Source organism: Eurypyga helias, unplaced genomic scaffold, assembly GCF_000690775.1.
Source record: "Eurypyga helias isolate BGI_N326 unplaced genomic scaffold, ASM69077v1 scaffold24328, whole genome shotgun sequence".
Classification (NCBI taxonomy): Eukaryota; Metazoa; Chordata; class Aves; order Eurypygiformes; family Eurypygidae; genus Eurypyga; species Eurypyga helias.
In genome coordinates, this window is record NW_010265331.1 from 15240 (window position 1) to 32176 (window position 16937).

Sequence of the window (16937 nt, forward strand, 5' to 3'; positions counted from 1 at the left end):
AAGCTCAGTCCAACTCAACCATAGGTGCAAATAATCCCCGCCGGCCAACAAAGCCCAGCCTCCTGGCCCCTCTGGAAAGCTGGCTCCGAACAAGCATTTAGGAAGCTGGCAGTTCTCCTTGTGTCACACTCCTGGCCCAGGTCTTTTTTCCATCCTGCCCTTTTTATTCTCCCGTTGCCCTTGCAATGACCTGACGTGCTCCCTTTGTGCTTGGGTGCTGAGCCAGTGGGACCTGCTCACTTGGCGCCGCTAATTAAGTTCAACAACAACATTTTCCTTTTTTTTTTTTTCAGTGGTTCTGTCCCAACACATTTAGTTGGGATTTTAAATTCTTTAGATTTCATTCAGCCCATGTGCACCATGGTGTCACAAGGCTCTCGTCCCAGCTCAGTTAGTCCCAGCCCTGGAAGGGCTCCAGCATCCTTGACACAGCGCATATAAGCTCTGCGGCAGGGGGGCAGGAGGGGATGGTCCGAACAAAACACTCACCCAAATAAGGGGTTACCATGGCTCCCTGTTTCTTTTAACGCACAACTGCCCCGGTCAGGATTACTGCTGATGTCAGCCTAAACACGAGCCCTGACTGCTACAAACATCACCTCCTGCAGCATAGATAGCTGGTTATCATAAACACGCTAAAAAAGCATCATCTTGGAAGAAACTGGGGTCTAGCTACCCTTACTGCCAGTTCGTTCTGCAGCTGAAGGCAAAATACTGATTTAACTCTTCCAGGTCCAGGGGAAAAGCCTGGACAATGAACCAAGGGAGACCTCCATGTGATTTTTTGCCCACTACAGTGCTATCCAAACCATATGGGGCATTTCTGCTCCACGAAGTGTTCCTGAGCTGTCGTTCCGTACCGTACGCCTCACTTAAATAGGTGCTAATGCTAAAACAGGTCAATCATTGCCTTTTAATTCTTCCCTCTTTGCTCCTCTTACCTGCTTCCTACAGGAAAGGCAAGCAATGCCACGCGCTGCTGGCCACTTGTGGAGTACGGGTACTGGCCTCCGCGGCTCTTTGCTCTTGCCCAGTGTGATCAGAGCAGAGCTCCTGACCAACGGACACCATCCGAGAGGAAAAAAAGTTGCACCGCTGCCCTCCAATCCAGAGGATGAAGGGTCCCTGGACTCCTTCAAGGAGCCAGATCCCTACAGATAGAAAGGGAATAATAACAAGAACGAGGACAAGAAGGCCCTTCAGAAAGCCCTATTCTGAATTCCCGGGATGTTGGATGGACAGGGAGGGAAGAGACATGTTTGTAAGTGTTTTTGAGATGAGCTGCGAGTTAAATTGGGTGGTTGACAAGAGCGAGGAGCACTAACCGCTCTCCTTGCTGGGTGGGACGGCGTTTGTCCAGATGCCTAAGGAGGACTATGAGAGTTATGAAGGCTGCAAAGCCCTGCTACAAATGCTGAAACCAACACCAGCCAGGCACGGCTAACACGGCGAGGGTTCAGTGGGAAGGGGACTCTGCACGGCCCCAGTCACAACCCAAATAAGGGACACTGCTTCGAAAAGCACCTTCCGAGTGGGTTTCTCAGCGGACCTTATCACAATACAGGAAAGGGCACCTTACTAAATACCAAGCAGATCACTAGGGAAGAGGCAGAGCAGCCAAATCCTAAAGGAAAAATAGGCAATATTCCCAGGGATGGAGCAAAACTACCCAAATCGCCCTTCAAGCCACGTGCCACCAAGACAGCGAGGTGCAACAGGGCCCTGCAGATGAAGCAATGTTATGTGCAGATGAGGAAGGTATAAGATGCTCCATCCTGAGCTTACATCCTACGTCCTTTGATCAAAAGTCTTGTACCTTGTGGAATAAAACGGCCGAGCCTTCAAAGGGAAAGCAGTTGGCAAACGAGTGAATGAAGAGACAGTTTCACAGGGATCTAACCAGCCGATGGAGGACAAAGAGGTGCAGACAAACATTTCTGACACCAACTCTGAGACTCTGTCAGCTGTCTCAGTCAATATGAACATGAGAGAAAGACTCCTGGAGATTGATCCTTTTCCTTTATTCCCAAGAAATTATGTTAATGCCATGGGACTTCAGGACAGAGACTTAAGCCAAGTGACTGAAGGATGAACTCACCGGCTTCTTCCAGACTCAGGGAGCAACTCAGTGGTGATGACGGCTCTGGATAGAAACCCTGCCAGGGAGTATTGTGTACCAGAACTATGCTGGGAGATGGGAAGCTTCTTAAAGGAGCACTAGGAGATGAGCCACAGCCCGTGTCCCCTCTCTGCATGGGGCACAGGAACGTGCCCAGGGCTCCTCGGGGGTAGCTCCTTGAAAAGAGAGTCTGTGGTAAGAGAACTGTGGCAGCTGGAGAAGTTGTACATGCAGTTTGTGAACGTCAGTAGGACTTTGATGTTACGGCTTGTTAGATTCTCTGGGCTATTACACACTGCCTCCCACGGTCTACACTCCCGCAAAACCAAGCGGAAGATTCAGGAAAGGGAAGTCTAGAAGGGCCACAGCAATCAAAACAAAGACATTCTTCACGCACCTCTGTCCACAATGTGAGAAGAGATGAAATTCATCTAGAGCCAAAAATAGTCTAGACCTCTCATTTGTTGATGGTTTCCAATCTTGCAGCTAAGACAGGCTGCAAACTCTGACCTGTTTGCCTTTACAATGGTTGGCACGTCAGGGGGGGAATCTCAGTGCCTCAAAGCTTGCCAAAGCTACACCTGAAGTAAATTACTGCCCAATTATTTAGTAGCAATTAAAAAAGATTTTATAATTGAGAAGAAAATAAACAATAGGCTGAGCAGCCCAACCCCTGGAGAGCATGAGGGAACATCAGCGTCACCAGCTTTGCGAAACACAGCCCTGACGGGCTGCCTGCAGACCAGCCAAGCTGGCAAACCTTCTCCAAGTACCTAAACCCTAAAAACTGCTGTTTTGGGAGATCTCATCCTCTTACCTGACATCATTACCTCCGTGGGCAAAGGATCCAAAGCAGGCTGTTAAGATCTGGAGGAAGTGGAAAAGCAGATGGACCTGAGACGTGTCTTTCTCTTCCTTATCCTCTTCCACGGGATCAACGGGGGGCCTGTTGGGATCTGCGAGTTCAGAGGCCAACTTCATTTCTACCCCACCTTCCTCTGCCTCGATCTCTGCCTCGGCCACTGCGTTGCAATAGCTGGAGTAGCTGTCGTAGCGAACTCGCTTCTTGGAGTAGGAAACCGTGTCTCCCACTAACTTCTCGCTGTCCTCTGGAGTTGACGTGTCTGCTGCCTTAAAGGAGGAATGCACGGGCATGCCACAGATAGCAGCTGTGTAACACGTGTAGCTGTTGTTGCGCCGTAGGAGTTTGTAGTTGTTTTCCTGCGCGGGCCTTTCATCGGTGGCCCTGTCCAGGTGTATTTTGTGGAGCAAGTCTTTGTATAAACCTGAGTCCTTGTGCACAGTGTGATAAACGTGGCCGTCGCTCCTCACCTGGCCATCAAAGCTGAAAGTGCCGTTGGAAACAGGGGATTTCACCGAGGTGTGCGTCATCGAAAATGCCCTTCCTAAAAAGGCAGATATTTAGGGAGGTTTATTTCTAGGAAACGTAACACAGAAGCCCCCCTCCCTCCCACTTTGCAAGAAGATAAACGGGCAGTGCCCTGAGTACAGGACAAAGAAGCTCAACGGTTTGCAAAATATCACAAGATTCAATTCACCACAAATAAACTCATCCCCTGTGCAAACAGAGCTTTGTTCCAGCGTCGGGTCTCCCCCGGACACGCTGTATGACCAGCAGCAAGTCACCTGGCATTCAAAGTGATAGTTGAGGGTTAAAGCCTCAGGTACTTTGGAAAAGTAATTTCTATAAAATTCCATTCTACTTTTTTCCCAAGGTTTTCTCTGTTTTTTTGATGAATAGGCATAATAAGGATTTCAGGAAAGGTGGTTTCCTGTGATTTCATACTGAACACAAGCTCACCTTCCAAAAGTACCTATGTTTAAGGGACATTCACACAACTTTTTGAAACAACTAAGAAGACAGAAAGCAAAAAAGTTCACCTTCCACAGAAATATTTCCTCAGCTATTCCGACATTCTGTGTACCTTACTTCCATGAACATGGTGATAGCTATTCCCACTGTGTACTTTAGTGTTACCGTATGCTGTAGGATCCATGTCACAGCTAAGGCAATATTTCTGAAGAAAATGGCTTTTTCATTCCCTGGATTTCCACTGTGCAACGTTCAGAATTGGGTTTAGCCATTGTTAAACTGGAAGCACACGCTCACAGGGCTTCACATCATGACTTACTTGATTTTGTAAGAATCAGTTGAATATATTAGGCATTTATTAACTAAAGTACGGGGCTGTGTAGATGTCAGCAAAGTGATGTTGAAGTCAGCAGCCCACTGAGTGGGGGGCTGCAATCCCACCTCACGGGGGAACAAAAGAGGCTTTATGCGCAGAAGCCTACTTCTTATAAATATACATTCAGAAAACAGTGCATGAGGTTCTCGCTAGTGGACACGCTCCAAACGGTCATATGTTTGACAACTAAAGCCCCAATCTTTTCATCTCCTGTGGTAGTATGCTAATCATCTTTATGCCGAATTTAACCTTCATACATCAGCAATTTGTGTTCTCCGTATTTTTCCACTGCTTAAAAGGATGGAAACACCATTAAGGATAGAAAGGAAAGCAAAAAAGGAAAGTAATCTTTGTTTTCAGCTGTTTCTAAAGTTGAAATACAGCCAAACAAAGGGCAATTGGTTTTAAGTCCTCTCTAGAAAACACCACTTGTAAATGAGCATCTTTTCCAACAACTGCTGAAGAGGGATTAGAGCTGGAAATCCCAAACACTTACCATTTGCAACAGAAACCTACTTGCAAGTAAGAAACCCTGTCGAAACAGGGAGAAAAACCCCCCGTGTCACCTTAGTTTCTTACCATACGGTATATGTGGATGGTTTCCGTTCGCAATAGCATCTGATGCCCCAGCAGCTTCTGTTGCTGAGCCAGTAAGGGGAATTGTGCTCTCGTCAGATGCTTTGGCACCGGGAAGCTCTTTAAAGACTGGTGTTTCTTCATCTTGGATTTTATCAAGGCTTTCATCTGATATCCTTGACAGTGCAGCATCTTTCTTTAACCGGCCTAAGGAAATAACAGTACTGTAATTTTAAACCCAAGCTCTCCATCTCGCTGCTTATGTTTCCACTGTTTTCATCAACGGCACAGATAAACATGGATACGATAACCAGGATAGTTTCATACGCATTCCTTATTTATTTCTAACACTTCTCTTTACTAAATTCAGCTGAGCAAACCCTAGAGCGTCTTTGTTTCTTCCCACAAAACTTGCTGAAGTAGGTAACTGAATTCCAGCACCGAGCTGCTCATTGAGTAACGACATCTGGGACTCTTCCCTGTGTTTCCAGCACTGCATTTGTCGAGTAGCAAAGCAAACGGGCCAAACACCGTGCTGCTAAAAGCTGCCGTCAGCCCAGCTTCCTGTTGAGTTAAAGAAGTCACTTCAAGATAATAATTCTGCCAGTTTTTTCCTCTTCAACGTTTCCTTAATAAAATACAAACCAGATTATATGCCAGGGTTTATTTTCCCGTTTCTGCTAGACTCAAGAAGTGGTGAGCACTGCGATGGATTGCCTAACAATGTTTTGAATTTCTACCACTGCAGGTTTTTAAGAGCAGGTTACGCAAATAGACGAGGAATAGTTTAAGCACATCCAGCCTGTGGGTGGGGACTGAACTAGGTGACCTCTCAAGGGCACTTCCAGCTCCGACATGGATTTTTCCATGATTTTACATCACTCGCGTTTCATCAAGCAACTACTTACTTTCTATTTTTCTCTTCATCCAGGGGCACACAAAAATCCAGACTAAGACAGCAAATACTACGGATACGCCGATGGATATTAGAGCAATGGCCCACATTGGCAGTACCAGTCCCAGTACTGTGAAGACAAAGAAATAAAACCCAGGCAAAGCATGAATTAACATGACTTAATTACCTCAGGCAGCGAAGAACAGCCTGTTGCAGAAACGCCTGCGTTCAAAACCAACGCGAATGAGCATTTTTAACACACATCTCGGTCAGTGGAGTATTTAAAGGTCTAGTTGACATGCAAACTTTTGTAGGTTTGGTCTTCCAGTTCCCTGCTACCCCAGCATGACCTTATTTCCAAAGAATTCAGGGGCAGAGCTCCCACATCAGGGCTGCTGAAACAAGTCTGCAGTGATTTTATGCACTAACATACACTAAACCGTGTTGCCCGTGAGGGTATTTACCTGACCTTTGCTCTGGTCAATAAAGCCTGATGCTTAGCTTAATCTATGTCATTATCTGCTTATAATAGCTTAAAGCAGCACTTGAGGGCTGAGGTTTCAGTCCTGCAACGCGCAGTCACGTCAATAACTCGTGTTCCTGTGAGTATGTCCCCAACAGAGTTCCTTGCCAATTACATGATCAGACCCTTCATGAAGAAAGGGCTTGGACTCTGGTCTTTCCAACCCGTACACGCATGCCTTTCTTGAAACCTATGTGATTAATTCGTCCTTGTGAGTAAATGTTGCCAGGGCAGAGGACTCAGAGAGTAAATATTTCCTGAGTATCAAAAATAGAGTCCCACCTTTTTATTCATGCACTTTAGAGACTCCTAAGCTGAAACAGAAGGGACATTAAGATTCTTATTTCATTTATTTTGCTTAATGAGTCACTGCAGAGTGCCTGACCTACTTCTGCAGTACAACTAATGAGGAAATGTTGGTTATACAGCTGATTTACTGTGAAATGTCTTGGATACATAGCCAGCTAGACTTAAGAAAACAGAATAGTGGAGTTATGTTGCCCTCAAAGCAGGAACTTCTCAAGCTTTTTATTAATTTCAGTAACACTACGCTACGAAGTAGAGTCTACCAACTGCATTTACCTAGCACATCAGGTTTTAGAGAAAACAAATTTCTATTTAAAACGGTCACTTTCTAAGCCTGCTTTCTTATTTCAGGGACATGTTCTCTCTCCAACTGCCTGTTCATTCATGGCTCTGGGGCGATAATCTAAGCTAAAGAGAACATTTAATGACCAGAGTCTTCAATAAAGTAGTTTAGAGCAATTGAATGTCTTTTTTCTGAACTCATGTGCTGCAAGTGCATGTTTAAATGCACACTGCTTAAGTTAAATATAAACATATAAATGCAAATATATAAACATACTTATTATGAAGACATAAATATAAAAATATTAAAAGTTCAAAGATAAACACCAACGTAAGCAAACACAAACATATAAAGGCACATAAAATATACAAAAATAGAAATAAAGTCCCGAGAATGACATGTATCATTTCCTTCTGCTGAGTTTCAATGAAAACACAGCACCCAAGAAAGAAGATGCATTAGATGCAGAAACAGGCTTGGAGCTTCTCATCACTGAAGGGAAGTAAATTTAATTAACAGGCTCCGTGCCAGATCTGCCAGAAGAGTGGCTCTGCTGATTTCAATGGAGCTGTAGTGTTGGAGTGAGTGCAAACAGCCTACCTGCTCTTCCCATCCTCTCTGAACCTTCCCTCCTGGATGCCCCTACTTGGAATACTTTTGAGAGCTCAACACACGCTCAGATTGACGAAGCCAAAGCTGGCAGCTCAATATTACAGATTTTCCTGTAGCTGGGCTCTCCCCCACTACCCAGAGTGATCGGGGAGGGGGTCAAAAAAACACACACAAACAGAAGCACGTGGCGAGGTGTATGATTTACTCTTGCCCTCGTTAACTCCTAACGTCGGAGATAACCGTGCAGTATCGGAAGCCTCCCTCCGTGCCTCCCGCTGCGGACGGCTCACTCACCTGGTGCCCCCGTGTACATGATGGAAAACACGTTAATAGCTATGGTAGCAGCATAAAACACTGGAAGTGCGCGAAGACCGTTGGGCACAGGGTCTTCCTGCATAGAAATTGGGGGGGGAAAAAAAAAAAAAGAAACATTAGCTGGGTTTTCCACCTGATTAATGTCAGCGTGAACCGCCACGAGGAAAACTCGTGTTCCCGAGTCAGCGCCAGGCACGTGGAGGTTTTGGGTGGAAGGTGAGGAAAGGATGGTGACCTGCCGGGTTACAAACGAATCCCCAACCTGTCCTGGCAAGCACCAGCTTTTTCTGTGGAAGTCTTGACACTGTTAATGGGAAGCAGGGTGACAGGTTGTACTCCCAGGTTGGCTGCTGGGTGACCCAGGGGCAGGATTCTTTCTGGGGGTGTTTTCTTACCTCTCCTGTCTCCAAAAAGAGGAGTCCCTTTCACTCAGCACGACTGAAGGGTGCCAGGGAGAACTTTGATATTTCTGAGAGAGGGCTACAAGCATCAGTGCAACTCCTCTATCGCAAAACCTTATTCCTAACCTCTCCGTTTCGACTGAGACAGCCTGGGGCTTTCCACCAGCTCACAGAAATCCCTGACATGTTGTCTGGCTGCATTAAACACGTAACACACACACACAGCGGGCGCAGAGCATTTAGCACCCCGTCTCCTGCCCTCGGCGCTCACGAGGGAAGGCTCAGCTGACGGCGCAGCGGAAACGCGCTGTGCGAGCCATAGAAAAAGCCTTTGTGAGGAGACTGCCTTGGCCTTTTGAGGGGCTCTGTGTGTTTGCAAAGAGCCTGGCTAATGTGCTTTTGTTTCTTGCTGCCACGAGCTATAAAAGGGAGCTGAGAGAAGGCTGTGGCCACCCTGCGCTATGCCCCGGTGCCGAAGCGTGGTGCAGCGCGGGCTGGATCTGAAGGGCCAGCTGCTACGCACCTACACCCCCAACAACGGCACAAACCCTTACACCAGGGCACGGACTCGCAAGCTAAAAAGCTGCTCTTCTTTACGCACACACAATATGCAAGTTGCTACCTGCTCATGGCTGAAGCTCTACAGATCTCACTGCTTTGTGCGTGGCACAGATGGCAGTCAGAAGACAATTTCCTTAGTTTGAACTTTTTCTGCCTCTTGAATGCCTAAACAGGTGGCTTTTATACCAGGGTTCATGAGATTTTGATGATTAACTTCTTAAGTTGTTAGGTTTCAAATGCAATAGAGGAATTTTCCCTCATCCTTTATGCAACTTGAGTAATTTTAAATTCAAAGCTGAGTCCGATCAAATTTATCATCTGCTTTTATTGCTGACATTTATTTACCACAGAAATAAAGAATGATGGAGCTGAGGTTACAGGTGGTGTTATTTATAGCAAAAGAATTAATCACTCATCTATTTAAGTCCCCTGTATAACTGCTAATATAGTGTTCCCTTATTTTAGGTCATTGTCATGTGCTGCACTCCCCCATTTTAGCAAGTTGGATGGTGTGAGATAACTGGAAAGAGTAGATAAAAGTGTTCTGGTTCCCAGTTCATGCTGGCTGGCAGACAAATTGCCTTCTGTGATGGGGATATGTGGACTGATGTTACCCCAAAGCTGCCACTTTTGACTGAGGTCACTAAAACCCATCGATTCAGGTTTCTGAGAACCTAGAAAATATGCAGATGTCAATCTTCTAATGACTGATGTGCTAGAAAACCAAGGCTTGAAGTTTCACAACTATGAACTACCACTCAGAGCATCTCCAAGAGAGGACTGTTCTGTTTAAATGACAGTCAGAACAGCTATCGCAAGGCTAAGTCAATGCCAACAAGTTTGCACTATCCATAAGCGATCTCAGTGTACCAACCTTGAACCAAACAGAATATGCAATGTTAATTATCGCGTAGCGCCTTCTAAGCCTCAAATACTGGTGAAATTACTTACTCTGAGCTTTCAGAACTGCTAAGATGATGGCTATAAACCACAAGACCAGTGTCCTGTCCAAAAAGCAAGCCACAAACTTTCAACTGTGGAAATGCCACCACTCAGAGGGGAGGCTAGAACACCGCCTTCACACCACGCCCTCCTTACAACAGTGAGGTTGCTTTACCTTGTTTAAAATGAAGAATCTAATCAGCACAAAGAGGACTCCAGACATCAAACCAGATAACAGTGGGGAAATAAACCAAGAGGCAACTGTGTTGAAGGAAAGAAAGAATGGCACATGAAATAATCAGTATTCTTGCACGACAGTTAAGTAAGAAGTTATTGAGCAGTACCTTTAAAACAGTTAATGTACAACTGGAATTAATATTCCGTGTGTTTACTTACAACCGGTGCAACTCTATGTCCACAGACATGAAAGTGAAAGCAATGCTAGGCACTATTTGGAAATATCAGCCAAAACATCTCCTGATAATTCGGAAGTTTATCAATCCAATAAATCAGGAAAGTCCCTTGTGGTTTGGTGCAGAGTGGACCACGGAAGCCCTGTAATTTCCTAACCACCATGAACACAAATGTTGCAAGCAAGTGGAAAGCAACTGCATCTAGCGGGACGCTGTGCTGCTTGCAGGGTAAAAGTCTCCACTTCCAAAATGCCACAGAAGCGTCAACTGCAATGAATAACGCGCGCGCATTTTTTACAGGCCAGATTTGCAGGCGTCCAGGACTGATTTAGCTGAAGTAGGTGGCGAAACTCCCACTGATTTCAATAAAACCGGATTAGGGCAGCGCTCTGGAAATCTCATCCAGAGTGATTTATTGTTTGTGGCATGGTTACCAGATTGATTCTGCTGTCATTGCAAACCCTCTTCTACTTCCAACAGAATTTTTAAAAATACGCGTTGCTCCAACTTCTCTAAAGCTCAATTGTATTTCTGTGCTTGCAGCATCAAATCCTTCTAATACAGGGTTTAGGCTGTGACTCGGGTTACAAGGCTTCCAAAACAATAATGAAAACTCCTTCATATCCCTGCTTGGCTGCTCTTGGCAGTGGGAGGCCACAAGTCAAACATGTGCTGTATGCCCAGCTTTCGCCTCCCTGAGGCTGGTGGGTGGAGAAACATGACTGGGGGCATTCACATGGTGGCTAGTGTTTTTGAGAGCAAGAACGAGGTGGTATGAGCTGCCATGAGAAGAATTAGAAGAGGAGGAATGTCACCTTGGAGCATAAGGAACAATTTCTTGGCTTACTGCTGGGAAAGCACAGCTTGTAGCTTACCCCTTCCTCCACTGGAGACACGCCGCAGCCCTTCAACACAGCACCAGTGCATCTTCTCAATGACAGGGCTGGGGTGGAAAATCATTTTAGGAGGGAGGGCTACCAGCACAAAGCAGATTTCTGGGAATGTTTTTTTACTGGCAGTGCACGTTATTTCGCATACCCTCACGCATGAAAGGAAAAGACACTTACCGATCTTGACAAGCTGCATCCACTGAACTCCCTGCGTACCAATTGCCACCAGAGAAAATCCAATCGTAGCACCTACAATGCAATGGGTCCCTGATATCGGGAGTTTCAAGAACGATGCAATCAGCTGCCACACAGCAGAACCTAGATAAAAACCAAAGCAACCATAAACAACAGTAACAGTAATGTCACGCCATAAATTCTTCACCACGTACCCACATTCTTTTACGCGTGCTGCCTACGCTCCACACGCACAGCAGCGGTCTCCTGAAGAGGGTTTTGTTCCTGTTGTGCCTCTGAAAGCAGACGCTAAGTTTAACAACAGCTTTGAATGCTGCATCTTACTTATGACTTTTTATTACTAAAAGCTCTTCATACTGCACAACAGTTCTGCTTTCTTTTTTTTTTTATTTGAAGTCTTTCAGTATTTACAGCCTGTCTGATTAAATACACAAACTACTCCCAGTCTGCATCAGGCTCAGAAAAACCTCATTCTTGATAGCTAGACCTGGAAGCCTCCAAGTAATCGGTGTGAGGAGGCATCCACCATTTCGTAAATGAACTACCCATGCTTCTAAATTCAGATGCTACCAGAGAAAGGCTCAAATTGTAGGGCAGGGAGTTTTTATGCCTCTCCTCAGCGATGCGCGGCCATCCAGAGTCCTCTATAGGGAAAAATGGACGGAGGAGGGAATAAGGACTCTCTCACTGCCTTCATCTGCAGCTCTTTGTGGCACTGGAGAAATTCAGAACTGCAGGAAAGGCTTACCTTAGTCATGGAGTAGCCAAAGACACCCTTGGCATAAGGAAGTAAGATCCTCTAACTAACTAGGGGATGGTGGCTAACGGTCGATAAAGTAAATGTGATGCCTGGTGTCCCAGTAAACATCCCAATGAAGGATGTTTGCCAAGAGTGCCAAAAAAAAAAGACCCCAAGCATCAGAGAGGACGCCTTGCATTTGTTCTCAGTCCCAACTTTCAGTAGTTAGGTCAGACCACAGTTGGCCACCAAGCCCTCGAGCACGCAGCTCCATGCTCTGACTCAGTTTCACACTGCAAGGACCCAGGTTCCCTTGTAGCGACACCAAACCTCAGGACACCAAAATCATTTTGGCAGTGACACAAGATTTCTGTGGATCTCGCCTAATATCAGAGAATCCTTTGAAAGATCTCTTCTTCGTTTTAAGACTTCAAGTCCTTAAGACTAAATCTTCACGTGTTAAGAGGCCCGGATTCAAACTGCCATGAGAGATCCCGTATTTTCTGGCTCGTGCCACCTCTCAACAGATCTGCACAGACAGGGGTGATAAAGCAAGGTTGCTGAACATCGCGCTGTTATTCAAAATCTCAGCCTCCATCCTCAGATCCAACAGGAGAGGATGGTTTTAACGTCTTGAAACAGAGCCACCTGCGAATGGTGACTCGCTGGCATCAGACATGGCTACGTTTGGAAGTCAACCCGTTTGTAAAACTGATCCCTCCTGGGGTACTATTCCAAAACAACTGGTACTCCCATCGCTATTGGAAATTCTAGATCAAGCAAGTGACACCTGCTCTTTAGTTTTTTGGCTTCTCTTCCCCTGTACTAAAATAGAAATGAATACACTGCAACCTTTGACATGAACTCGGAGACCAGCAAGTGGAAGCGAGGTGAAAGAGAAAACAGATGGTAACATCTGTAAAGAGAAATAAACAGAGAAGCCAGCCATATCTATCTGTGGTTATAAAATACTCTGTTTAAAAAATAGGGAAAACACAACCAAGCCACAGCTGCACTGCAAATGCGTAGTGAGGGCTGGGGTTTTTTTCTTTGGGGGGGAATAGAGGGAGTATGCTGTTATTTCTTATTTAATCGACTTCACCTTGAAAACAAACAGGGAACAAGAGGGAAAGTGGTGGAGGACTGATGGATGGTCTGAGATGGACAGTGTGTGGTCTGAAGAAGTTTAAGGAACAGAAGAAAATACAAATCAAGCCAGGGCAGGACTTTTCTCGGGAGTCTGCAATGCCTTAACGACCTACATCAAAGCTTTAACTCCTCCTGAATGCAAAAAGCACGTTCCCAATTTTTTATCTCTGCCAAAGTAACCTAGGAAGCAGGAGGCTCACTAGACCTGTCACTGGGCGTGCTGGTTTAATTGGGAGAGAGCTCATTCTCCTCACAATAGCCAGCACGAGGCTGTGCTTTGGCGTTGTGCTGAGAGGAATACTGATAAAATCAGAGCACTGGGTGAGTGCTTTGCTAAGCCTGGCTGGGGCGTCCCCTCCGTCAGTGCCATCTCCTCGGTCACACCAGCTGCTGAATTCCGCTCCCACCAGGACGACTGGAACAAGGATCGGACAGTTCCTGACAATGATCTGACAATTGGTTAACCCTAGGGAGCTACTACGATGTACCCCCAGGAGCAACAGCCCCTAACTTCCCAACCGCCGAACAAACAACATTTGAATTTGCTACAAATTATTACTAAATGGTACATTTTTAAATTTTATTCCCACTACTCCCTACTTCCTTCTCTCTCGGGAAAAAAGGTCACCCTGAAAAATCACCATCTGCTGTTTGCTGTAAGCATCAAAGGATCTTCCAGCAACATCTGGAAAGAGGATACGGTGACTTTTGGTTCTCTCCCAGACTGTTGACTCATTTAAGCCTCATCGAAATTCAGAAGCTAAGTCCATTCACAAAAACATGATCATGAGGCATGAGAGAACAGGGAGGGGAATGCAGAGCAAAAAAAAAAAACAGAAAGAGGAAAAGAACAACCAGGAGGGCTCAGAGAAAACACAGAAAAATAACATCATACACCCAGAGAAAAGCTGGAGATGGATTTGGGGGGGGTAGGGGGGGGTGGGAATGGAAATCTTACAATCGAGTTTGTAACTTGAGATTAATTCTGAGATTTAAAATGTGGAATTTCTTCTTAATGCCCTCACTGGAGGAAGGGAATGCAACTGGTCATGAAGTTCACACAGGCTTATGTAAATACACATGCAAATAAGTTGTTTTCTTTGAGCTTCTGGCCAGTTGCCTCTGCAGGGGGCATCTGGGACTTAAACCCGTGCCCGGCCACGATCAGGATCCCATAAATAGACACAGAAAAGGACCCTTCCTTCACTGGGGACCGTGAGGATCACGAACGTGAAGGTCAGAAGATGCCGGTCGCTTACATTTCAGTGCAGACGCCTGTGGGAAACGATGGAACTACCACAGGAAGCCGAAGGCTAAACGAGGCATGCGGAGTGGGACGAAGAAGCCACCCTACGGCTTGAGGGGAAGACCAGAAACCTGCAGCTGACCTTGCAAGACGTCAGGAAAGAGGAACCGAGGGGGTGCCCGAAAGCATCTGATGTGGTTTAAGTTGGCAGCCTCACAGAGGGACCGTTTGGGGAAGCAGCTGCAGCCTCAGCGGTGATTTCTCACTAGCCAGGCCCTCTTCCCCTTGGGCAGGGGGAAGTGGTCAACCTTGAGGAGGTTCAGGAGCAGCACAAGCCCAAGGGAAACACCTCCCCGCTCTCAAGCACACAAAGCCACCTCAGACAAGTCCAGAAACCATCACTGAATGTCCATCTTGATCCATTAAAATCGTAAAAAAGCAAAATTTTCCCCATTTTCCCAAAGAAAGGGGAAAAGATCCGCACGTAGTAAACCTCTGCGCGGATTCACCTATCCCACGTGCAGATCCTGCCTGAAAACCGTGGGGAGGATTAGAGGGAGTAGGTGGAAATAATACTTCGTTAGGTTTAAGGAGGTTCAAGGGAGAAAATCTTTGAGTGGAGCATCACTTAAACAGAAGACGCTGGCCCCTTGCCCGGGCTGCCTCTCCCACCGTGAAAGGGTTTCCTTCCTGCTGTCTCCTGCCCTTTCAAAGCAGGTTGGCCATCATCCTTGAGGGAGCTCTCCAACAGCTCCCAAAGCTTCTTTTGCATATAAACAAAGAGTAAATACCGCGGCTTAATGTTACTTACCTCAGAACACGCCATTTGTTCTGAGCGGAGATTAATGCAAGTGCAAACAGAAGCACGTGGAGCAGAGTCCGAGGGACACTGGGCTGCTGCCGGTTTGAGTCAGGACCATTAAGAAGAGCTTAACCGCCTGGCCACCTACCTTTACTGTTCCTTTCCTTCTGCCGTGGGGCAAGGGTGAAGCGTACCATTAACTGCAATCACTCAGCCAGACGATCAGTTTCAGCAAATGTGTTTGGATTTTCTGTAATTTTTTTTAATGATTTAGGTAATTCCTTCCTGTATACATTCCTTGCAAACTGCTGCTTGTGTGGGAACTTCTGTACGGTCACAAATGCTACGCTTACATATTTTCCATCATAAAAATCTCTAAAATCACTTTTTTAGTAGCTTAGGAATACATATATATGATCCACCATGTTAAACATTTTTTTTTTCTCCTATTAGTTAAATAGCTGAACCGTTGAAAAATGTAAATTATGACAAGTATTTAAAAAACACAGGAGGCTAAAAAGAAGGAATACAGGCCCCTGCGTTCCCACAAAACCAGACGCGTAAGTCCAGAAGCTGGGAAGCCTTAATGAACAGTATTCACAATGAACAGGATGACAAGCACAGAGGGAAACGTTACTTGGAACAGGGAAGTTTCACTTACCAACCATCGCACTCACTTCTCCTGCCATCAGCAGCGGGACAGTTTTGTTGTACAGGTTAACATCAATGATACCTTTCCGAATCGTTTCTCCGACTTTTGCTCCCAGTAATACCGAGCCAGTGGTTTCAAAAACCGAAGCCAAAATGCAAGCCTGGCGTAAAGTAACGACACCAGAGCCCACAGCCGTGCCGAAGGAATTGGCAACATCATTTGCACCAACCGAAAAGGCTAAAATAAAAGCAATGATAAAGCCCACAATGACCATCCACAGGTACTCTTCCATTGCCATCTTTCCCCAAACCGTAGCTCAGCTTCCCCTTTGCAAATAGTTAATAGTCAAGGCTGGAGGGCACCGTAACGGATTTGGAAAGCAGATTTCTTGTAAACAATGAGTTCTCTCTGGAAAGTGCTGGGTAGTGTTAGAATGTGAAGAAACTGCTAACTGCTGATTTTCAAACTACTATAAATACTGTTCATTTGGCTGCCTTCGGTCAGCAGTGAAAGACATTCCATATTTTTCTCCCAAACTGGTACAACTGCGATGTTCTGTCCTGCAGCAGAAAAAAAGGAAAAAAAAAAGAAAAAGAAAACAGAATTAAAAAAAAAAAAAAAAAGAAGGGAATACTCAGCGGAACCCGTAACAATGCGCGTTTTCAGAAGTAAACAGATGATTTAAACCCACTAATGGGGTCCTACCTCGGCATGTGACTGTTCTAATCATAAAGCAATTCAGAAAAGGTTAAAATGAGGTCACCTCCAAAGCAATATGTTTCTTGCGATATTACTGACCGAGAAAAATCTTTTGAGCGATTTAAAAGGATTTAGAAAGGTTGGGGGTTTTGTTTGGTTTGAATTTACCTAGCAGCGTGATAAGCCCTCTTTTTAGGAGGATCCTTCTTGGCTTTTTGCACCCAGTGAATACATAGAATATATAGACCATGGGATACAGCCTAATTCCCAGCTGATGTATTCTCCTGGCTCCATCAACCCCAGCAGAGCTCTCACTATTTATCAGGAAGAGTCAGGGATGCACTCCTTTCAAAATGATTTTACCTATCTGTCTGTCTAGGAGATACCGCTGAAAATACTCTGAAGAGTC

At 45.6% G+C, this 16937-nt stretch overlaps 1 protein-coding gene across 1 annotated transcript in view; it reads right to left on the reverse strand.

Annotated features, from left to right (window-relative positions):
• The window catches only part of SLC20A2 (solute carrier family 20 (phosphate transporter), member 2), a 30902-nt gene extending 14513 nt beyond the window's left edge, over positions 1 to 16389 (reverse strand). The window contains exons 1-7 of the mRNA XM_010156711.1: positions 15839 to 16389; positions 11224 to 11364; positions 9919 to 10004; positions 7819 to 7915; positions 5814 to 5930; positions 4909 to 5112; positions 2937 to 3525 (exon numbers count right to left, since the gene is read on the reverse strand). Of these exons, the coding sequence (XP_010155013.1) occupies positions 2937 to 3525; positions 4909 to 5112; positions 5814 to 5930; positions 7819 to 7915; positions 9919 to 10004; positions 11224 to 11364; positions 15839 to 16127 (1523 nt within the window). The 5' untranslated portion in view covers positions 16128 to 16389. The remainder of the gene's footprint in view (positions 1 to 2936; positions 3526 to 4908; positions 5113 to 5813; positions 5931 to 7818; positions 7916 to 9918; positions 10005 to 11223; positions 11365 to 15838) is intronic.
• Positions 16390 to 16937: the final 548 nt, after the last annotated feature.